Source organism: Stenella coeruleoalba (genome assembly GCF_951394435.1).
Source record: "Stenella coeruleoalba genome assembly, chromosome: 13".
NCBI classification, from domain to species: domain Eukaryota; kingdom Metazoa; phylum Chordata; class Mammalia; order Artiodactyla; family Delphinidae; genus Stenella; species Stenella coeruleoalba.
This window is the reverse complement of record NC_137159.1, coordinates 75,187,467-75,212,201: the sequence shown is the minus strand read 5'-3', so window position 1 is coordinate 75,212,201 and position 24,735 is coordinate 75,187,467. Positions and strand designations below refer to the sequence as shown.

The window sequence follows — 24,735 nt, the reverse complement described above, 5'->3', positions numbered from 1 at the left end:
TGTATTCTGGTGAGCTCAATTTTGGGAACAAGGGCCTCATGGGACCCTTGAGCTGACAGATCTCAGAAACACTTGGAACTTTACAGAGCTTTTGCAGCTATACAGTGTTAAGTAAAAGTTGAGAAAGTGAAGCAAGATAGCCAAAACCACAATACAGAGTGGCATGGACAAGTGTAGGTGTGGGTGAAGATAGCTAGAGAAGGAAATTGAGTAATTAAAAAGATAAGCAAACCTCAATACAATATTTTGAAGGCCAAGAGAAGAGTGACTTTGAAGGTTAGGTAGTTGGTAACACTGAATGACTAAAAAAAAATGAAGTCAGAAAGGATAACAGAACTTTGTGATTTAGGAGGGCATCAGCATCTCACGAGACATTTTTGTGGGAATGCGAAGAGAGTATCAAACTTATGAGTCAGAATGGTGAAATGTATGAGCTACTCATGGTGAAGCTGCTTATTTTAAAAAACAGGACTAAGCATTTATCTTTCAGTGTTACCTCTATCTGAATTTCAGAATCAAATATACTAAGTAACCTAGTGTTTCTCTAGCACTAGCAGAAGGAAAAAAATGAACTTTTAAAGGCAAACAGTTTGGGTATATTTACTGGGATATTTAACTGTTACGTGACAACAGTTTTCCCTCTGATGGAAAATGATCCCTTAACAATAACATTTTCCCCTTCCTTGGTGGAAATAATTGGGATTAATATATTATGACTGTTCTCCAGTTAAAAAGTGTAAGGCCTGTGTCCTTTCCCAGAAGACAAACCTGCTGCGAATGAAGTAGTGATCAGAAGCTGTGATGGTCCACACATCCACTCCAGGGACAGGAACAGGCCCAGCTGGGTCCACCGAGCTTGGCTATGGCTATTCTCAAAGTACTAAAAAACCCTGGCAGTCTGAGTTTATTGTAATAGAAAATGTTGCGTTTCACCTATCAAAAAAGGATAACAGATTTAAAAAAAAAAACAATAAATATTTCAGAGATTTATTAAAGCATCTTATCACAAAGATGGAAACATACAAAATTAGAAACATGCAACCATCATCTTCCACAGTCAAGTTAAAATGTTATATATTTTTCCTGTTTTCAGAGCTGAAAATCTCGGATCTTATACCGAACTCGCTCACCCTGAATATTTCATTCATTCTTCCTGGAAGTATCCAGGGCAGCAAATAACCAAAATGCAAACTATTATATAAAGAAAGTGCAGTTAAAAAAGAATATGTGTAGAGAATGCCCGCTTCCCACCCACCCCCCAATCAAAGGCAAACAATGGCACTTTGCTCTTGCTTAACCTAGATTGTCTTCAAAAACTATTAAAATGTAATACACTTAACAACAACAAAATCTGACTTTTAATAGCTATCCAAAAAGCTTGTTAGTGTTTAAACAAAGGAAAATGTACTTTATATCCAATAAGTTTGAAGAGCCCTGTGTTGCAGCATTTTGTAAAATAAACAAGACAAAAAGCTGGTATAGGGTTTATTGACAAAGGCAGAATTTCTTCAGGCAGGTATGTAAGGAGGTGGTGGTTCCTTCTCAGGCATCTTCACTGCCATTTCATAGGTTGGCAAAACATACTGAAGAGAGACAAAAAATTATATTAGACTTAATTCTCCTTTAAAATTCTATCTGAATAATTCAGCTTTCAGAATTAATACCTTTAATAGGGGTATATAAACCTACGGAAGAGCTGAAGAAACCATTAGCTAAGTACACTTCACCCTTGAGTACACCTGACCCTTGAGCAATGTGGGCATTAGGGGCGCCGACACTCTGCACAGTTGAAAATCCACATGTAACTTATAGATGGCCCTCCGTATCTGCAGTGCCACATCTGCAGATTCAACGCAGACTGTATAGTACTGTAGTATTTACTACTGAAAAACATCTACATATTAGTGGACCCTCGCAGTTGAAACCCATGTTGTCTGAGGGTCAATTATAGCTCCTGAGAGTAGAGGTGACTAATAACCTGGAGCTTTTACACGCAGGTGAGACGTCTGATCCAAGATCACTAGAGATGGATGATGGAAGGAGGGAGGGCAGACAAAATTTTGCTTCTGAACTGACCCTGAGGCCACCAGGACGCCTTGACAGGCGGTATGTGCCGCCACCCTCCCCTCGCTCCACTGTGACTGATAAAGCAGCAGTGCCAAGTACACCTCAGGAACTTAGGATCTCGGTGAAGGGTCCCGCTGAACCACGCTAAAGGAACGCTCCATTATGAGGCTGTATTTCATCAGAATCTGTAGGCAAAGGATCAAGTACTTGTGTCTTCTGCTCTAAGGTAAAGGGCACATCTGTGTAGAAGAGTGGCATTTTTAATCTAAGTGACTCTAATGTGACAGGCTGGCCCTACATGGGTCACATATACTCTACATGCTGGAAACCTGGGAAAACAGTACAGCAGCAACTAGAGGGCCTGAGAGGTAGGCCTCCCAACAGACTCCTGGAATCCACTGCATTCATCTCCCCACAGGAAAATCAGCTTCCCCACTGGATCATACGGATGTTTTCGGAAAGCAACACAAGCTTCAGTTGATGGTACCCTATCCTTAGAAGTTCCAGAAGCCAAGAGCCTGGCTCGCCCACACTGCGGTTCCCTGTCTGATCTCCCCCTCAAAATGTAATGCTTGGAGACCGATTACGAATCAAACCTATTGGCCAAACAGAATGAGATGAGCAGTGCAGGGTGCCTCTAGCCCATGTACCCAGGATTCCAAGTGAGAAAGGCTGAAACTTGTAGATACAAGCTATCCACAAGTTTAGGATTATCCCTAAACCACAGTTATGGCATTGAAGAGAAAGTCAAGATCCAGGGTCTTCTCTTTGGAATAACTGATAAAGGCTAGTGAAGATTTAATACTGTAAAGGATCATTCACCTGTGGAGGTGCTTCAAAGGCAGGGTACACAGCAATCTCTGGCATGTTTCTGTTGTTGATATATTTATAACAGTTCCAAACACAGTTGATTAGATAAGCCTAAAAGAATACAAACAAAATTTACATATGCTCGAAACTCAATAGACCACCTGCTCTAAAATGAAGGTGACTTATAATGCTCTCCCCACTTTTCTCCACGGAGAAGGAAAGCGGCATCCACTTGGACCTAGCACAGGCCAGGTGCTTTCCCTACCTGGCCTCACTTAAATGTCACAGGTTTTATTACCACTGTTTTACAGAGAAACCAGAGTTTGGGATTCCAATTCAAGTGTGACAACCATTGTGCTGCAGAAGAAATTCTATTTCTGAACCTTTGGAATTTTAACAGATTTTCAATCCAAATCATGAACCACATCCAAAAACACAATGATGTTCCTTAGGAAGAATCCTGGCGCTTCCAACCACTGCCTGGAAACAAGAGGGAGGACGTTCCCTGGAAGCTGTCTCTACCACTACATCAGAATAGGAGAACTGTAAGGAGACACAGCAACAAGAAGGTTTAGATGGACAGTGTCACAGTCCAAATGGCCCCCCAAATATTTAGTGAGCAACTCACCTTAAAAATGATGAACAAGGCAAAGAATACAAGAACAATGAACAGGAGGCAGCTGGAGTCCAAAGCCAGGAGGTCATCTTTATAGGGAAAATCAGGCTGTAAAAAAAAAGGGGGGGTGGGGGATGAATAGGCAGAGCAGAAAGGATTTTTAGAGCAGGGAAACTATTCTGTTATGATATCACAATGGCGAGTACAGGTCATTACACACTTGTCCAAATCCCCAGAATGCACAACACCAAAAGTGACCTCTAATGTAAACCACGGACTTTGAGTGATGATGTATCAGTGCAGGTGCATCAACTGGAACAAATATCCACTGTGGCTCAGAATATGGACTGTGAGGGAGGCTGGGTGGGCAGGAGGGGGTATATGGGAACTCTGTACTTTCTGTTCAATTTTTCTATGAACCTAAAACTGCTCTAAAACTAAAGTTTATTAATTAAACATATACACACACACTTATAATTCAGCCATGGCACCTGTATTTTGTGATAACCTAGAAAGCATCTTAAGAATACAAAAGGCACCCAAATCAGAACTGATATTCCAATAAAAATTTATAAACAGAATTTAACTCAAAGTGCTTTTTAAGCCTCAGCATCACTAATGCATGCTACTGATCACTTAAAATATATGTCTGAACACTCAGAATACTCCTAAGAGTCTACACTGAGCTCATTTTACATCTTCCTGGCCTTTGGGAACACACTGTCTCCTGTACATGACCCCAGATTTGTCCCTGGGTCACTAAGTCAGGAGGTGCTGAGATTTACCTAAGTTTCATGGGCCATTCAGTCCTACATCGGGAAAATGATTTTTTAAAAGCCAAGTGTCAGCAATTCCACTGGTTAGAACTCCGTGCTTCCACTGCGGTAGCCGGGGTTCCATTCCTGGTCGGAGAACTAAGATCCCACAAGCCTCACGGCGTGGCAAAAAAAAAAAAAAAAAAAAGCCAATTGTCAGTCTCAATGCTCATCAGAAAGGGGCCAAAAGAAGGCACGTCCCTGGTTATGAAGCCAGGCAAGCTTATACTATTTACTGGACACATAAAATGTTCTGAAAAAGATCAGCTGTATTTTTTTTTTAATTTATTTATTTTTGGCTGTGTTGGGTCTTCGTTTCTGTGCGAGGGCTTTCTCTAGTTGTGGCGAGTGGGGGCCACTCTTCACCGCGGTGCGCGGGCCTCTCACTGTCGCGGAGCACAGGCTTCAGACGCGCAGGCTCAGTAGTTGTGGCTCACAGGCCTAGTTGCTCCGCGGCATGTGGGATCTTCCCAGACCAGGGCTCGAACCCGTGTCCCCTGCATTGGCAGGCAGATTCTCAACCACTGTGCCACCAGGGAAGCCCAGATCAGCTGTATTCACTCAAATATTTCTTTAGCATTTACTGTGTGCAAGGCAATGAGCTAGGTTCAGGGAAAAAGGCATTACAAACTAATTTAGGATTTACAAGCTGGCCAACAGAGAAAGCATCTTCCAGTCTGGGACACCAAGTGAATAACAGAACAGAGAAACCACTGGGGTTCTGCCAAAGGAATAGTAAATTCCTTTTGATGTTCTTCTATAAAGTTCATTTAATCTTTTAAAACTTCTAACTGTTTTTAATGGAAACATCAACACAAAGGCCCAAATAATTTTACATTTTCATTAAAAAAGCACACAGAAATCCCAAGGACCAGAAGAAAATCGTATCCACACACCAACCCCAAACCCTAGCTATGAAGTGTCTCCTTGGAACAAAAGTGTTCTTTAAGCCTTCATCTATAAATAAGAAAAGGACAAAAACTCAATGGGACCGGCTCCAGGGGGGACGTTATAAATTTTATTCAGAAGCCTTGCAAATTTTCAGCCAAGGACTACGTGATCGGGGAGAACTATGCTCAGGAAGCTGCTGACCAGGCCAGCAGGCCCTGCCCCGGGCCACCTCTCTCCAGCCCCATCACAGGCTGCTCCCACCACGTCTGCCGGGCCACCGCGGTCACCTCTGAGTTCCCTGACTATGCCACGTTCCTTCCTGCATCTCTTTTACCTGGAACTTTCTTCTGTACTTTTCCTATCTCAAGTCCTGCTCAGACTCTTGAGTGCAATTCAAAGTTCACTTCCCACCCCAGGTGTGGTATCTGTGTGATACCCACTCACAAAGCAACCGACACTTTTACTTCACTGTTTTTATCACAATTTTAATTCAATAACCGTCAACTTCCCAATTCTTTCACTAGAAAGTAAGTTTTAACTGATGTAGCCCTAGGACTGAGCAGAGTGCCTTGCACACAGGAAGCCATCAACAAATGTTTTTTGAATGAATGAATAATAAATTTGTGGTATGCAAAATGGACTATCTGAAGTGGGTTTCAAGAAAATTCCCCAAAAGACAGCATTTGTTAAATAAACTTCCATTCATCTGGATCCCACACCTCCATCCAGACCTTACTTCAGCCCACAGTGTTCCCTGCCTCTCCATCCCATGTCATTAACTTATGCTCATTTACTGCTGTCATGGGACAGCCCTAGCTTATTATCACAAATGAGATCTTCATGTCTTGACTCCCCAAACACATGCTTTGCTCCTCGAAGAGAAGGAAGTTATGTTTCTATTTATACCATTCACTAACAGTTTGCCTAGAATAGAGTGAAGGCTATAGAAGGCATCAAATATTTGCTACAGATGCCTGCAAAGACAGAAAGCTACAACTCCAATAAGTGCCAAATACAGTCAAATTATTATGTTTTTCATATACCCAAAACAAAAGATGAACTACTCCTGAAGTTCTATGATATCCATCTTTAGGGACTTTTAATAGCGGATTGTCCACGTGGTATGGCAAGAAGATATTCTATTTTCATCTTTTTGGTTTCAACATGGTCACTAAGAGTAGTAATGATAATTGCTTTAAAACATTTTAAAAAAGAAACAGGGGAGGTTAAAATAAAAATAGTGCCCAAAAGCTGACTCTGAATTTCAATGAATGAAAACAAAAGTTTAATTAGCATACACACTTACTAACTGATCCAGATATTCTTTGATTCTTGGCAAGTAAGTGAGAGAACTGATAGCAACCAGGCAGCTGAGAACGAAGTCAAAAAGCCGGTAACAGAAGAACGGAATCAGCCAACCCACTTGATACTGAAGGAAAGAAAGAGCAACCACAACATCACATCAGGTATATGCAATGACTGGGTACCATTCAGTAAAACTCAGAACTAACACACCATTGTAAAGCAATTATACCCCAATAAAGATGTTAAAAAAAAAAAGAAGATGTGGCACATATATACAATGGAATATTACTCAGCCATAAAAAGAAATGAAATTGAGCTATTTGTAATGAGGTGGATAGACCTAGAGTCTGTCATACAGAGTGAAGTAAGTCAGAAAGAGAAAGTCTAGTACCGTATGCTAAAACATATATATGGAATTTAAGAAAAAAAAATGTCATGAAGAACCTAGGGGTAAGACAGGAATAAAGACACAGACCTACTAGAGAATGGACTTGAGGTTATGGGGAGGGGGAAGGGTGAGCTGTGACAAAGCAAGAGAGTGGCATGGACATATGTACACTACCAAATGTAAAATAGATAGCTAGTGGGAAGAAGCCGCATAGCACAGGGAGATCAACTCGGTGCTTTGTGACCACCTAGAGGGGTGGGTTAGGGAGGGTGGGAGGGAGGGAGACGCAAGAGGGAAGAGATATGGGAACATATGTATATGTATAACTGATTCACTTTGTTATAAAGCAGAAACTAACACACCATTGTAAAGCAATTATACTCCAATAAAGATGTAAAAAACAATACAAAATAAATTTTTTAAAAAAATTAAAGAAAATAAATAAACAGCAAAAAAAAAAAAGTTAAAATCATAGAATACTTACAGAAATTGCTCCGTATACCAGCATTGAACTGATGATAAACATAAGAACAGAGACGGCAAAAAGAACACAGGCATTATCTAAGAAAACAAAAAGAAGAATCTAATTAAGCTACTTATATAACAAAAAGAATAAAACTCTTTATGACAAAATAATGTTATTAAGTAATGAAGTTTGAGAAATCCGTGCCTTTTTCTTGTTTGTTAAACGGCCACAACTCACTGCCACTTATTTAGGATGGCACATGAAGCAGGTACTCTGCCAGCGACAGATCTCTGCTCAGAGTCTAACTTCTGAAGATGTGAAATAGATAATTATAATTAAGTGTGGCAAGTGCTACAACAGAAGCAGAAACGATTAGTTTTGCCTGTAGAATCAGGGAAAAAATATGAAAGAAATGGTACAAGTTGGGTCTTGTGAGATAAGCAGGGTTTGACTGGAGCAAAAGGCTGGTATTTGCTTAAGAGACAGATGTATTAAACACAGGGTTATACAGATGCCCCCAACTGCCTTAGATAAAATACACAGCCTGAAATTCAAGTTTCTCCCTTAATCCCCCACTCCCATTTCAACACCCAAAATCCCTGCTCCGCATCCCTTCAACCATGGCTTCTCTGCTACATCCTGGTCTATTTTCTTCTTTGTTCCTCAACCCTTCCTCAGATTGCTGCCTTTCTCTACATTAATCCATGTTCACTAAATTTTCTCACAAAGCACTCATGTAATCTCAAACAAAACAAAAACAAACCAAAAGAGCCCCCACACTTGACTTGATGAGCTTCTCAGCACAAATCTAAAGCTGATTCTCTGACTCTGGCTAGTTAAGAACCTGAAAGGCACTAATAATGATGAATGATTAGACTAACTGCTGAATGTCCACACTACTGGATAAACGTTATGTATCATCTTGTCACTTGGCAATGCACACAGCATCAATATCTGGCACTAAACTAAGTAAGAACAGCCCTCTTTAAATTTTCCTAGAGGACACAGGATAGCTAAACGTTAAGGACTTAAAGAACCTCCCTGCTGCAGCACGCAAAATGGCACTCAAAGGGAAGAATTCAAATATAAACAAACTTGAAAGCAAAATTTATCATTCAAACAATCAGCTTTCAAAAATCTGTTACTGGAAGACTAGGAGTGGATTTTGACTTCTTAAAGTGTCGGAATAATTAAAGTGAAGTTCAAGGTCTTTCGCTGGAGCAACAAAAAGCAAAACAGGAGAGATGGGGTGGTGGGTGGGAAACACATTTCATGCCTGGAACAAGGGACACTCCAGTATGTGTGAATCAATAAGGCAAACAAAATATGAGAGGCTAGATGCCAGAGAAGAACCTCAGGTTCCCAGCCACCATTACATTCAGCACCTCCTTTGGAGGCCCCAAGTGTCCACCCATCTCCAAAGTGAGTATAAATAAGGATGAATTCATATTTGAAAAACAGCCTGCATATGCTGCAGAAGTATTTCCTATAAACTGAGTGTCACTGATTTGGCTGATTAAAAATAACTATTTGGCTGATTAAAAATAACTAATCACAAACCTCATTTTAAAAAATCAGTTATCAGGCCAATGATTAGAAATTAACTTACCTTTGCAATACTGGGTCTGTAGGAAAGTAAAATCTTACCTTCCAAAGAAACACCAACTACCATATGACCAAGAACTATGTATTTTTTTTTATATTTGCTCAATAACAGGGCTTCGGTAGAATATAATCAACAAACATATGATAATGAATAGATCTGATTTTCTCTATAGCAGCAACAACACTCACGCAACATGCAATGAATCTGTGACTTCTTCCCTGCAGCTCTAACAAGAGTCAGTTGTACAGACCTACGAGAATCTCAATAACCATAAATCTTTTTCTACACCTCAATTTTAAGAGAAACACACATGACAAGGGAAAACGCTGACATTAGCAGGTTCAGTAAAATTTTACAGCCTAAAGTAAAATTGTATGAATGCCAAAAAACGTCACCGGAAGCTAAAGTTTTATTTATTGTTCTATTCTGGCTTTTAAATAAAAACAGATTACTCAGAAGAAAAAAAATCAAATGCCAGAAAGTATGTTTCTGTATGTTCTTGGTATTTCTGCTATCAATTTGACAACAAAATTAAAGGATTATATATACTGTATTTGGAAATACAATCAGGAAACTCATTTAAAAAAAAAACACTTTAAAAACACAGTATGAACAACTGTTAGTGTTATCATACTACAATGTATAACAGATGGCCAGAAAACTCTACTTGGCTCCTAAAATAGGTTAGCCCTGAGGACAATGAATCATTTGAATTAATAACCAAATTTTTTTTAAAACTTCATTAATGGATCAGAGAAGATCATAATGTACAGAAGTACAGAACTTTATGATAAAAGCTAATCTAAAAAGAGCCTACAATATAAATACAACACACATGTGAACTGGGAACATTTTTCTGAAATGAAATTTTTCTGAAGAAGAAATTGTTCACACTAAAAAGTTTGAAGCATAATTTTCTGTTCAAATATTAAATGTTTAACATAATTTTAATATAAAATTAAACCTGTATGTTAGAGAAAGATAAATAATGAAAAATACTGCTATCAGGGAATAAATAGGTTTAAAAAGGTAATTTCCATGAACATTCATTCCATGAATGTTCTAGGAGTACTCTATTTTTAATGCCAATGTCAAATCTTCATCTAAACAATAAAAATATATTAAGAATTGAGGCCCTGGGCAAAAGATACCACCAAATATTCAAATAATTCACATTTTATACTTTACTGTAAGATTTTTGCTCCATGAGCAAATCCATCCTCTACTACAACTTGTCAGCTAACCCTCAAAGGCTCAGTCTTTTTTGTAATTCCTTCTCCCCTCCTCTCTCCACAGTACCCAAATGTATACAATACACATTTCTCAAAAATCTTCTAGCAGTCTATTACATTTTCTGGCTACAAATGCTCAATTATAATGCTCAATTATAATTTTTAAAAAACCTACAAAAACATTTTGTGCCTCGGCAAGTATAATAACAAACATAATTTAATCAATCCTCCTCCAAGTTAACTGTATGTGTGTAATCAGCAGGAGATATTCTCAACTAAAAACATACCAGCCATTCTCTCGGACGAATAGTAATTGCCAATGACTTCATACTGAATGTTGACAGCGGGCATTGAGTTTGGATGTGTTACTTCCACAGTCAGCAAAATTGCCATCAACAGGTTGACCACCTGTGAAAGATAACATTTTACCAATTATACTACTAGCCAGGGAGTGAGCGGTCCTCAGCACAATCTTTAGATGTCTTCCCCTATTTAACACTGTTTTCCCTGAAGTAACAGAGACACAAAAAGGGGACTACCTGTGAGGCAAAATACACAATACCATTTTAAGAATACTTTAAAGTTGGGGGCTCCCCTGGTGGCGCAGTGGTTGAGAGTCCGCCTGCCGATGCAGGGGACACGGGTTCGTGCCCCGGTCCGGGAGGATCCCACATGCCGCGGAGTGGCTGGGCCCATGTGCCACGGCCGCTGAGCCTGCGCATCTGGAGCCTGTGTTCCGCAATGGGAGAGGCCACAACAGTGAGAGGCCCGCGTACGCAAAAAAAGAATACTTTAAAGTAAATATTTCATAAAGTGAAAGTACAAACTTAATCATTTCAGAGAAAAGATGTTTGACTGATCCTGTGTCAATATAACAGAAGGCGGCACAACAATGAAAAATGAGAGATCATCACAAATTGTTCATTTGAATCACATATTTATTCATATCCCAGTCTCAGAATTTCCAGATTTGAAGAAGCTAATCTATCAGATAAATATAATTTCAATGGGCTAAGTATGTAATGATCCATCAGATACGCCTAAAGCCCCTCCACAGTTATCTCCTGTCCAGCGATAGGTAACTATAAACTCTTGAGCTACACTCAAATGCTTAAAAAGATTCTGACTGTGCCATTTAACTTTCACCTATTGGTCTTAATTCTACAGTTTGAGATAATTTGCTACCCCTTCTGAATAAGTGCTCCTCTGACACGTAAGGGCAGCCAACATATGCCTCCAAATATTGTCTTTTCTAGAATAAACGCTCAGGTACTTAAACCAGTTTTCTAACCAGCATATTTTCCAGCTGGCTCACTAGTTCCTCTTTGCTCCCCTCCATACACACATTCCAGTTTGTTCAACATACTATTAACATGAGAGAAGATCAGCCTGATCACAACACATCTGGATCTCAGTTCCCATATCCTGGGCTAACAAATTTCAATTAACGCAGCCTGAAACGGCACTGGCTGCATAAATCTTTTAAATGTCACATGAGTGACTCCCTAAAACTCCCAGTTCTTTTTCACATTTGATCCTGCTAAGCTACCACCTGTATCTACATGTAGAGTTGGATTCAGAGGCCCAAGCATAAGCGCTTATATATGTTTGCAATCAAATTTCATCTTATTAACATTCTTGCCTATCAAGATTTTCTCCATCTAGATTCTGACACCCTGCGGATAGACTTACTCTCAGCTGCCTGCATTTGAAAATATGATCATCATATAATGAGAATCTCCAACTAAGTCATAAGCAAAAGAACAGGGCTGATGACAAAGCCGCCAGACAGAGGCTGTTCTCTTCCCATCAGCCAGCAACCTCTGAATAAAAGTCTTTATCTAGTCCAGAGAAACATCTTGAGACTTTGTCAAACATCTTGCTGAAATCCCATCATTGGTATCTGGTGAATTTTCTTAGTCTACCAGGGTGTAACTCCAATTCAAAAAGGAAATTCTCTAGGCCTCTAGTTGTTAGTGAATTGTACAGTTATCCCAGGAGGCACCACTTCCTTTAAGTGATCAAAACAACACTAATGATTTGAGGGTTGGAGTAGGCTTCCCTATCTAGAGTTCACAGAATCTGTCTTCCTTCCCTTTGTGAACATTCGATACTTTCAAGGGATATGGGAGCTTTACCAACAGTGTTTTAAACAATCTCTATTATGTAGCTCTCTCCTGTCCACCCTGAATAACACAGCTTATCAGCTGAAGGCATTTCACATTCTATAAGACATGCAGCCCAAGTTTTATCTTTAAATAAGATAAACAGTGTCACAATACCTAATTCAGAATCAATTGATATTTCTGACTATATACTATAAATAAGTAAATTCATCTATATTACTTCACTTATTCCTCACAACAATCTTGTGAAGTAAATATTACTTACACCCATTTGCAGATGGGTAAACTAAGGTTCAGCAAAGTGAAATAACTTGTGTTAAGTTCACTGAGCTGAAGAGCTAGGATACAAATCTGGTTCTTTTTTAGGCATCCTTCTTCTTACCACTATAGGATTACTTATAACCATTCCTAAGCAACCCTTGTTTTGAGATCTTTCCAAAATAAACCATTATTTAAGGCTATAAAATGTTTCTACTTTACCCTCTAAATAAATATGTTCAGTAACGTGCCTTTTTTCTTGCACTGCTCTAAAGCAAGGTATTTTATCCTTCAATGCTTGAAAGGTCTTACAAGGGACAATCATATTTGCAAGGTGACTCTCCAGTTGAAGGCTGACTTTTTTTTTTTTTTTTGCCCACTTCTATTGCGATGGGTTTTGGACAGTATATGTGGTGTATGAGTATGAGTTAATACAATCACATGAATTAATTATTGAACAATCAGATACATCTACTAAAACACTGTATATTCTGTGTATGGAAATGAGTTAGAAATCAATTCACCAAACTCTTCTTTGCTAAGCACAATACGGTCATAGTTTAAAAGCTCTGCACTGCACAGAAAAACACTTTCATGTCAAGAAAAACATGCAAACTCAATTACTAAGTGAAGGACATGACACAACAAAGATATTCAGGAGTTCAATTTTCCCTTCTTAAATATTTGTATCACATGTAGGATTTATAAAAATCTCTTTTCTTCTCTTCCATGGGTAAGTCACAGACTTACCCATGGTAAGTTAAGTTAAGTTAAGATAAGTTAAGTTAAGATAAGTTAAGTTAAGATAAGTTCCATGTAGCGTTTTTCAAAACACACATAAAACTTTATAGTTTTGTAATATAAAATTTCTATGAAGAGAGCAACTATATACAAACAATTCCAGAATATTTATTCCTGATTCATTTTTCCCTTTTACTGCATTCATGAAAGAAAATTAGTAAAAATGTAATTAAAATAATGGTCAACTTCTAAACCTAGTAATATGGAGAGGTACAGAATGCAGCAAATATGTCAACAGCATGGGCAATGGACACACCAATGTAGGAGCAGTACTGTATTTAGTGAGAAAAACAATATGGTTTGTGTTATAAGCCTAGTGCACACTTTATATAAGTAAACATACAGCAGCTGAAGACCAGATGTGTTAGATTTCACTTGTTTCAAAGGAATAGTATCAGATCCTTGGAAGCACTCAGCCTGGGGAGAGTAATTCCTCTTTGCTTCTCATTTCATCGCCACACCCATCCCAGAAGACCCTTGAGGACCGGTTTTGTTTCTGTTTTATTTTTTAATCATTATTCTTTAGTTTTCGCACAGCATATTTTGCCACAACCTAATATCTGCGAAGACTATAATTAGAACAGTGTTTTAGGGCAACCTGATGGGGTCTCAAGCAAGTCAGAGAGCCGTCATCAGAGAGAGACCAAAATGGACTATCTTTAAAAATGTTGTTAAATGTATATATAGTTGAATGTACGTATACAGTTGTTGTTTACCATTATGTGCAGTTACAAATGAGTTATTCCTACTATTTTTGGAGGAGATAATTCATTTAATAAATGTCTAATAAGTACTTCAAATGCTCTAATAAGTTACTATTAAACACACAGTTTATAGAGAAAGGCATACCATCTTCCTCCCTCAAGGAGGACATCTTGCTGTAGGGGGTAAAAATTTTTAAAAAGATAATCATACTAATGTGTAATTAGTACTATTTAGTAAGTACATACAAGAGGTATGCAGTAACTTTTCCAGGTACACAGTAAGGAAACCAGATCCCTCTGGCTGGGAGTCAAGGAAGCTTCATCAAGAAAACAACTGAACTATTAAAAAACTAACTGTATAGGAAAACATAGGAAGAACACTCTTTGACATAAATCACAGCAAGATCTTTTCTGACCCACCTCCTAGAGTAACGGAAATAAAAACAAACAAATGGGACCTAATGAAACTTAGAAGGTTTTGCAGAGCAAAGGAAACTAAAAACAAGATGAAAAGACAACCCTCAGAATGGGAGAAAATATTTGCAAACGAATCAACAGACAAAGGATTAATCTCCAAAATATATAAACAGCTCATGCAGCTCAATATTAAAAAAACAAAACCAATCCAAAAATGAGCAGAAGACCTAAATAGACATTTCTCCAAAGAAAACATACAGATGGCCAAGAGACACATGAAAAGATGCTCAACATCACTAATTATGAGAGAAATGCAATCAAAACTACAATGAGGTATCACCTCACATTGGTTAGAATGGGCATCATCAGAAAATCTACAAACAATAAATGCTGGAGAGGGTGTGGAGAAAAGGGAACCCTCTTGCACTGTTGGTGGGAATGTAAATTGGTACAGCCACTATGGAGAACAGTATGGAGGTTCCTCAAAAAACTAAAAATAGAATTACCATATGACCCAGCAATCCCACTACTAGGCATATACCCTGAGAAGACTATAATTCAAAACGACACATGCACCCCAATGTTCATTGCAGCACTATTTACAATAGCCAGGTCATGGAAGCAACCTAAACGCCCACTGACAGACAAATGGATAAAGAAGATGTGGTACATATATACAATGGAGTATTACTCAGCCATAAAAAGGACTGAAATTGGGTCATTTGTGGAGACAGGGATGGACCTAGAGACTGTCATACAGAGTGAAGTAAGTCAGAAAGAGAAAAACAAATATTATATATTAACGCATATATGTGGAATCTAGAAAATGGCACAGATGAACCAGTCTACAAGGCAGAAATGGAGACACAGGTGTAGAAAACAAATATATGGACACCAAGGGGGGAAAGTGGGGGGTTGGGGGTGGGATGAATCAGGAGATTGGGATTGACATATATACACTAATGTGTATAAAATAGATAACTAATAAGAACATGCTGTATAGCACAGGGAACTCCACTGTACAGTAGAAACACAACATTGTAAAACAACTATACCCCAATTAAAAAAATAATAAATAACTAACTGGAATTGGCAAAATGGTTGTTAATGGTTGAAGCTGTATGATAAGTAAATGAAAGGTTTTTATACTATTTCATTATTTTTGTGAATTTGAGATTTTTCTCAATAAAGTTTTTAAAAAGTGACTTGGGGGAGAGCATTTTGGAGAGCATATTCAAAGGCACTGAGACAAAAAAAAAAGGTATTTGAGGAAAGATACTAACTTTTAAATATACACAAGTTATCCTTATTTAAAGGAGTCGGGGGTGAGGATTGGAAAGGAACACAGCTTGAGGGAGCCTGTCTTCACTTCTACCTCAGCTACCTACCTTTTAGACTGTTTATGGTGAAGACACTCATGAAAAATTAGCCATATATTAAATCTTTCCAAGACCTAAAATTATAACAAATGCTCAAAATGTCTTCTTGTAGTACACCATTAACCATGAAAGAGGACACCCCTGCAGCAGACTTTTAAGCTCATTTTCAATCGTTCAATAAGCATCTGCACTTACACCACATAAGAAACTGTTGTTTAAAATCACATGGCTTCAAATTTTTCAATAAATGATAGAAAAAACAATTTATGAACGTCAGAGTTTAAACTGGAGCTCATTCTGAAATTTCATATTACTTAAACCAGGTATTAAGCCAGGCATGCTTCTTTCAACTGGCTCTGGCGTCTCTGTGTCCTACTGCACTACTTAATACCATACAATTAATCCTTTACTATACAGTGTGCAATCGCCTAACATGCGACCAGTAGAGGCAGTTCTAGAAGGCAATGACACTATATCAGATACAAAGTCGTTGCTACAGTGTCTGCACCCGGCAGGAGGGAGGACTGAACCCCTAGGTTCCAAACAGCACAGGGCAATCTAAAGAGAATCATATTCTCCCACCTGGAACAGAAGAGGAAGAGTATCCCCGACAAGGTACTTGGAGAGGGAAGTGACATTCCAGTTCACCCACCCACTCCCATATTATTTCTCTTAGTAAAGAAGCTTCTGGCAAAAAAATGCACTGTTCAGACAACTCCTCTTCGTTTTGTGTCTTGGTGATCTTGTTTTCTGAATGTTACATGTCTCCCCAACTAGACAGATATTGTGTCTTTGTATTGCCAGGGTCCTGAAGCCACACTTTTTAAAGTCACCAATACAATTACAATACTGTAATCCACAAAACCAATGGCCTTTTCCAGTTCTTAATGTAATTTGAATCTGATATTACTGATCACCTTCTCCTTCTCCCTTGACACTGTACCGTTAAGTTTCACTTTTGTATCTTTGCTCCAAAGTTCTTTGCAATACCATCAGTATCTTAATGGCAGATGCCATGGCCAAGACAAGAAACACTTCAGAGCCTCTGTGTGGCAGCTAATAGGAACACAAAAGACGAATAACACATCTCTGTGATTTACTCTTTTTGTATGTGCACCACAGCCATTTACACTGTAGATAATCAATATATGTCTTAAAACAGATTAACTGATGTAAGCAGCTCATAATATTCTACTAACCAGAGAAATCCATGCAAAGAAAGAACAGCTACGGCATCTTTCTATAAAACTAAAGCACGCAAAAAGGATGCTATGCAAAATGTTTTCACATCAAGTCCTTCCAGTGGGAAACAGATTTACAACTCCCTGTTCCCTATGTTGGGAGAATAAATGCCCTTACTAAAGTTCTTCTCTCTGCATTTTGAGTTTCATGGTTTATAACTCCTAATTTTCCTTGCTATTCCCTTAATTTTTATGAGCTGAGCCCATAGCATCAAAAAAACATCTGCCTTGGAAAGAAATACAGCCAATTACATTCGGATGGTTGAAACTGAGATGGTGCTTATTTTCTTCTTGAGGAGTTAGAAATCCTTTGTTCTGTGAATGGAGGCAAGGATATGAGAAGAAACAGGAAGAGTAAGTTTGCAGGTTGAGCTCCAGGCTGCTGAGCTCTTTCTCAATTAAGTAGGAGGGAAGGTCATCTTCTAGGGATGAGGGAAGCAGGGTTGACTAAGAGGCCTGAGGACCCTAAAGATTTGAATTATTCATTTAGGGAAGGCAGAGCTAAGGACAAACAAAAGAAACTGAAGACCCAGACCCTTAGCAAGATGAAGAAATAAAAAGTTAGAAATACAATGCTGCTGTTGCCCTGATCTGATCAATGTCCAGTTTTACAAATCAGTTAAAATACAAAGGGGGGGCGGTCTTCGTGGGGAAATGTGATATAATTATAGCAATGATGTTTCTGAGTATAAAAATAATGGAAATATTAAAATAAGCTTAGAAACAACCCAATAAGCCTACACATTCAAGTTTTGTTGTTTTTAATGTGCATTCATGAAGCAAGACTGTAAATAACAACATGGCAATTAGGAATAAAGTAGAGTTCCAATGGTCCTCTGCGGGTGGGGCATGAAACTGTATCTGCCTAACCGAAGATGATTCTCATCTGGTGTTTGCCAAATGGTGATGATTTCGATCAAACCTCTGGGTTGGGAAGAAATGAGAACAGAGAAAGGCAAAAAGATATGCCTGTGATAAAGCTTTTCCTTTTTCGCAGTTCACAGATGTTATCAGAAACTGCAGTATCACTAATGCCACAACCTCCCAAACCAAAAACTAAAAAAATCACAAAGTCATTAGCGAACATGACCGAGTCGGCAATATGAGAACTTTGTCAAATCTTCGGTAAAGTCATCATAACTTAAAACTACCTAAACAGAAGCACATATTTACAAGTCACAAATTAGATTCAATGTATATGGATACTGGAGATGGTGGTAAGAAATCACAAAGGTATTACTAGTGAACCACCAATCAATAACACTGCCAACTTGGTTCTGACATAGAATTACATAGATCTTGGCCCCCAGGGAATGCCAGCATATGTGACCAAAACGGAGTAAGCCCTCAACAAAGGTCTCAAAACCGGAATAGGTCTTTTATGAAAAGCGTCTCATGAGCACGGGATGGGGGAGTGAGGGGATCTACTGCATTAGGAAAAGGCAAATCGAGTGTATGTAAATCCTGGCAAATGGTATTACCTCCAAGCGTACTTCCACACTCACAACAGAGGCCTTTCTGCCTACATCACAAACACACTGTAACATCACAAACACACTGTAACAAATAAGGTCCAGGAACCACAGACAACTGCGTTAAAAATGGATATGTCGCCTTCCCTTCAAGCAAGAAGTAATGTTAAAACTAGGCTGCATCTATCAAGGTGCATTCCTAATTGTTTCGCTGGGAAAAAAAAAAAATTCCAGGAAGCACTGGGGGAAGGGAGAGTTCTTTCAGGTCACGGAAGCACACAAAAAGATCCCGAAACCTGGTCATTTCCAGAACTCCCCAAACCAAAACCTAGCACCCTCATCCCGCCCCCCAAGCCCCCCTGCTTTTCCCAGTCCCGCTTTCCTCCTCTTACTCTCGCCCAAAAACCATCTCCCTATTCCCACCTACCACCACTCCGATTCCGGGACACAAGTCTGCCCCCTCAAAGTTAGAGGCCCCTAAAAAGGTCCCCCACGCCTTCCCGCCCCACCCCCTCCCAGTGGATCCTCCCTTTCGGACCACCCCCCACTTCCCGCTCCTGGCGCATTCCCCCCAGCGCCGTACCCTCCCGCCTCGCCAGCCCTTACCATGTACCAGGTCCCCAGGATGATCGTCCCGGTGCGGACATGGCAACAGCCGCAGCACCGGGTGCTGTAGAACCGGTCGCTGCGGCTCCGCTTGAAAGTCATGGACACCATTGGGAATCTGGCGGGCCTCGTTCTTGGCCGGGGCCCTGACAAACGCCTTCTGCCCAGCGGTTGAACCCAGATAACTCCGTCACTGTCCAAAATCAAACGACGCGTTTTTCTACCCCGCCCCCGGCCCGGGCCCCAGCCAGACTCTTCGCACCTGCGCACTGAAGACCCAGCGCTGCTCTCGCGCGAGCTCGGTTTACCCTTTTCCTCCACCTTCCCCGCACACAGGCCAATGGAAGAGCGGAAAGCTAGGTGGACCCGGCCCTTGATTGGAAAAACTTGGAGATTGACAAGATCTCACGCCCAATCAGAACCGCAACTCGCCTTAACGCTCATGGATCCCTGCCTCTTACTTGAGGGAGATGGGGGGCTTATAGGCCTAGGGTAGTTCGGGTTGAGGGGAGGCGGGTGGTTCAGCATCCCCGAGATGAGAGCGGCAAGAAGAGAGGCATTTAATGGGAAAAAAAAGAGGGTCGAGATGGAGTAGGTGGCAGAAACCGGGAACGAAGGACTTTCCTGAGTGACGTCTGCCACGTACTGCTTCGGAGGCGACACGGGACCACGACTGCTCACGTGAGTTTTGCGCGTAGCTCAATTATGGGGCTGGCCAGGGGCGGTGCCCGAGGGAAAGGGGGCGGGGCTAATCCCTGCTCTGGGGCCTTCCCGGCTAAGGGAATCGGGGATTTACTGGAGGGAGAAAGGGTTAGCTTTCCACTCTCACTCACTTTGACGCCTCTTTGGTGGGAGCAAAGAAATACCATCCAGCCCTGCCAAAGGCAAGTATGAAGCAAAAGGGTTGACGAAAATGGAAGCAAAAGTGTTGACGAAAATGAAAGCAAAGTAAAGCGGAAGAACTGCTTAGCTGCTGAGTGTTTACAGGTAGAGTGATTTTTATAGGGAAAAATTGTGAAACACGATGCAATGGACTAAAAGATTCCCGGGTGTTTTCAATGAAAAACCAGCCATAGTCTGGCTCACCTTTCAGGGTATTCTGAATCTATAGGAGCTCTCCATCTTTTTTTGTGGAGCTAGGTGTGGACAAAGAATGTAACCTGCTATTTCAGTAAACAAAGGCTATTGTGGCCGTGGAGCCAATCAGCCTCTGCAGCCACCACAAGTGGCGCATCCTGAGGGGATTCGGGATGGAGAAAAATAGGTTACTGGCCCTAGATGGTTATGGTGCATATCAAAGGAATAATTTTAATAAGCCCAGACTCTTGCATCTTCTCATATGTGGAAAAACACTAAATTCATTGACCTGAGATATCTGGTTTTCTTTAATTAACAGTAATCATTTGATGTTCTGACTACCTGGAATTTTTTTTTGAAAAAAACTCCTGTATCTCCTGGCTCCTCTGTTACCTTTTTGGAACAGGCCTTCAGAGCTATCTGAGAGGATGTCTCCTGGGTTTAAACCCTCAGTAAGTACAACAAATAAAACATAATTCTCAACTTACAGCTTGTGTGTATTTTTTTCAGTCAACATCTGTTCAACTCTAAATGTAGGTAACAGATAGCAAGAAGTACTCGTGTCCATTGAACTTCATATTGAATCCCCCTCCTTGGAAAACGCCATTTTGCAGCTATTTGTAAATTCATTTCCCAATCCTGATTTGAACAATGTAAGTGGGTACATTACAATGTGCTTTAAACCAGTTCTAAGATTTTACTGGTCCCGTCGTTAATTAATGAGTAAACAAAATCTTTGACACATGTTCATTTTGTATTTGTATGAGACATGACTTTTACCTTTTTAAGAAAATATATCGTTTCACTCTTTGGAGAGTACTCTTCCTTTTAGGGAACAGAAATGACTTCCCCTTTGCCATTCTTAGCTGAAAACCACAGTGAATTCAGTGTAAAGTTTATTGCATTGGCATGGCTTCAATGAACACTGCTTGAAATTATATATTGATTTGTTGATTATTTATCTCCCCCACTAAAGTATAAATTCTAGAAGAGCAGAGACTCTGTTTATTTCTGCAACACTGAAGGAATTGTCTGTGGACAATTATCCTGGTTTGGATAATACTCTCAAACTATCTAGGAGGCCATAGTTAAGCCAAGCTACACTGAAGAATGGAATGGGGTGGTAGAAGCTTAACTCAGAATGAATTATGATGTTTCTCCACTTGGTAGGGAGACGACTAATAATGCCCACACACACACCAAAAAAAAAAAAAAAAAAAATTCCATAGCCTTTACTGTGTTCTATGCATGGACCCCATCACTTTATTTTGAATCATTTCATCCTTAAAACAACTCTATAAGGCAGACACTTTTACATAATTTAACTCCACAAAGAAGTTAAATTACATGTCCAAAGTTAGAAGGCCAGTATGTGTCAGAACTTAGATTAAAACCTAGCACACCGGTGGTTTCCAATCTTGTGGCACACTAGAATCACCTAAGGATCTTTAGAAACCACTGCTGCCTAGCTACTACCCCCAGACATTATGATTTAATTGTTATGGGGTCAGACCTGGGCATTCAGACTCTCCAGGTGAGTTTTTTTTTCCACTGAAGAATTTACTGGGGCTCGTTGACCTGTGAATATAAATCTGAGCTTACAGAGCAACGTGGGGTTTCCTAGCTCACTGAGTGTGCGCTTTCCTACACAGTCATCAGGATGTACAGGACTGGGGGTGATGACCAACACTGGACAGATGTGGACCCCCCTGCCCAGGTGCAGTTGCCTCTCCCTGCTCTCTCTGCCCAACCAGCTATCCCTGGGGCAGAAGACAGCTCTGTGTGCCTCCAGTCATTCTGGAGGCTAACTCTGGGTCTGTCCAGGTATGTCTGTGTGTCCTCTGGGACCTGCCAATTGGTAATAACATCTTCCCTGTCCATGCCTTGTTTGCAGTCACCAGCCCTACCTTGGGGTAGCACAAGAATGGACTTGCCTTTCAGAGTGAAGATGACAGAACCAGCTAAAAGTTCTGTTTTTAAATTTTTTTTTAAATTGAGGTATAGTTGTTTCACAATGTTGTGTTAGTTTCTACTGTACAGTGAAGTGAATCAGCTATATGTATACATATATCCCCTCTTTTTTGGATTTCCTTCCCATTTAGGTCACCACAAAAGCTCTCCTGGGGATTCTAATGACCAGCATTATGTTATTCTGTCTTGATATAAAATGTGGCAGACAAAAATAAACACAATACAATCAAACAAAAATAATAAGGTAGAATAGAAAGACAAGATGGGGGAAAGTTACCTGTTTTATCTAGATGAGCCAAAATCAATCCATATTCCAAATTAAATATATTTAACATGGCATAACGTCAGCTCTTAAGGTCTGCTCTCCCTGTGCTAGGACTCTGTGTAATGGACCATGAGATGGTAGCTAAGTGTCAATCACCAGAGAACATACATACTGTTGATTAAGGGGGAAAAACATGATTATGGAAGTTTTGTCTGAATAATTTTTATCTAATATGCACACCATTTTGGAGGAGAAAATAATTTTAAGGTATTATTAGCAGCTTATCCTTTTTTTGGTTATTTCTGGGAGAAAATCATATAGAAACATCCACAATATAAGAAATTAGGGCAAATTTGGAGCTCTTCAAATAGCAAAGTTTAACCTACTTTTCTCTTTTAAATAATGGCTTCAGCTTATTCACATGCCTTTAGCACATTTTTTTTTGAGTTTTGCAATTTTTTGAAACCATACATACATTGTTTGGCTGTAGAATTCTAAAATCATATTTTTTTCCAAAAACGTTTTTATCCCATATCACAGAGTAATGATTTATAGCAAAAGAATACACAAGTCACTCAGTTTGCTTCTCAGTGTGTTATACAGAATTATTTGCTTATTTGGTAAACATTACCTCATCTACTTCTTCACCTTCTTCATCATAATCATCATCATCATCTTCAATAGCTTCTCCAGTAAAGTATAGCACTGATTTTAGGATTATATGCTCACGTAAAAAGTGACCAATTTCAAAGTCCGCAGCAAGGATAGCTTCAGCAGCAGCATCCAGGTCTCCACTCTCAGGAACTTCAGGAGGAGCAAAAAAATTAAAGAGTCATTCGAAACTGTTTTGGTCACAGTACGAACTGTTCCACGTCCCTTGTGTTTCTGCTTCTTCTTAATGGTTTTCAAAGTGACATTCTTCCCTTTTTTCCTATCTGTCTGGCACCCTATACAACCCATCATTTCTGGTCCATCAAAAGAAAAAGGATGAGAATCCTCTGGTTCTGACCTCATCCTATATGTCTTTGTCAACGCTTCATTTGTGAATTACTCATTGGGTTCAAAGTGAAATTCTAAGACAAAACTCATAGGCTGACCAGCATCTGAGAACTTCACTTTAATATCTTTCAAGTGCTTCAGAATAGGTTCATCATGTTCCTGAACCATATCGCTGAGCAGTTCTTAAAAACGGTCAACCAAACGTCAGGAATTCCCTTGGGGTCTTCTTTTTCTTTATCCGTTTTCTCATCTTCAATCTTGGCCTTTTCTTTTAGCTTCTCTGAAATTTCATCTTCCTCATCTGGTTTCCATTCACGTTCTTCTTCTTTAGGTTCATAAATGGCATTAATGATCTCAAATCTCTTATCAAATAGAGGCTGATAGAGAACAGCATACTTTTTTTTTAACATCTTTATTGGAGTATAATTGCTTTACAATGGTCTGTTAGTTTCTGCTGTATAACAAAGTGAATCAGCTATACATTTACATATATCCCCATATCTCCTCCCTCTTGCGTCTCCCTCCCACCCTCCCTATCCCACCCCTCTAGGGGTTCACAAAGCACCGAGCTGATCTCCCTGTGCTATGCGGCTGCTTCTCACTAGCTAGCTATTTTACATTTGACAGTGTATATATGTCCATGAGAACAGCATACTTTCTTTCAAGATCATGAACTTCCTCATAGAACTTTGCTTCTATCTGTGCCCATTTAACTTGAAGGTTTTTGAGAGCATTCACACGTCTTTTAACTACCCTAGGCAAACTTTCAATGTATCCTGTTGGTGTTTCTACCAGACCATCAGGTCTTTCTTGAAGGGCTGCAAGAATCTGAGGATTTTGCATCATCTGAACAGTCAGCTGATGCGCTTTGATTTTTCTTCACCAGTTTCTTCTACTTCTTCAACATCATCCAAATCTTGACCAAGTTCAGACTGTGCTTTGTTGTCGATGTCTGCCATGTTGTATGAACGCCAAAAATCTCGTACCTCTTGCGTGGTACCGGGAAGGGTGAGGGCGGCGGGGTGGGGGGGCCAGCCATCTGGTCCCGGCTCTCAGCATCCTGACGGCGAGCGCTCCTTAGTCCCCGACCCTGTCACGGCCTGATTCCTGCAGCTCTCCGGTCCCCGGTAACCATTTTCTCTCCCCGCCCATTTTTTCCCCCTCAGAACAACAGTTCTTTCCTCTGACGTGACTTTAGCACATCTTGATTGATATACCATGTG

At 39.9% G+C, this 24,735-nt stretch overlaps 1 protein-coding gene and 1 pseudogene across 2 annotated transcripts; both read right to left on the bottom strand.

Moving 5' to 3' along the window:
* Positions 1 to 973: 973 nt before the first annotated feature.
* LAPTM4A (lysosomal protein transmembrane 4 alpha) lies at positions 974 to 19,580 on the bottom strand. Its single transcript, XM_079940557.1, has 7 exons — positions 19,201 to 19,580; positions 10,484 to 10,604; positions 7,377 to 7,453; positions 6,506 to 6,628; positions 3,506 to 3,601; positions 2,890 to 2,988; positions 974 to 1,583 (listed from the first exon to the last, which is right to left on the bottom strand). The coding sequence occupies exons 1-7, from the start codon at positions 19,309 to 19,311 to the stop codon at positions 1,509 to 1,511; spliced, it is 702 nt and encodes a 233-aa protein (XP_079796683.1). The 5' UTR covers positions 19,312 to 19,580; the 3' UTR covers positions 974 to 1,508.
* A 3,274-nt stretch (positions 19,581 to 22,854) lies between these two features.
* LOC307196186 (nucleosome assembly protein 1-like 1) lies at positions 22,855 to 24,471 on the bottom strand (annotated as a pseudogene). Its single transcript has 2 exons — positions 24,167 to 24,471; positions 22,855 to 23,907 (listed from the first exon to the last, which is right to left on the bottom strand). The product of its transcript is annotated as a nucleosome assembly protein 1-like 1 (transcript).
* Between the last annotated feature and the right edge of the window lie 264 nt (positions 24,472 to 24,735).

Excerpts from the sequence above, each read along its gene's own strand:
- LAPTM4A (XM_079940557.1), bottom strand. The coding sequence starts at position 19,311 with ATGGTGTCCATGACTTTCAAGCGGAGCCGCAGCGACCGGTTCTACAGC. Across the intron at positions 3,602-6,505 it reads AAGAATATCTGGATCAGTTA|CCTGATTTTCCCTATAAAGA; the intron begins GTAAGTGTGTAT and ends TTTTTTTTACAG. Across the intron at positions 1,584-2,889 it reads CCTTTGAAGCACCTCCACAG|TATGTTTTGCCAACCTATGA; the intron begins GTGAATGATCCT and ends GTCTCTCTTCAG.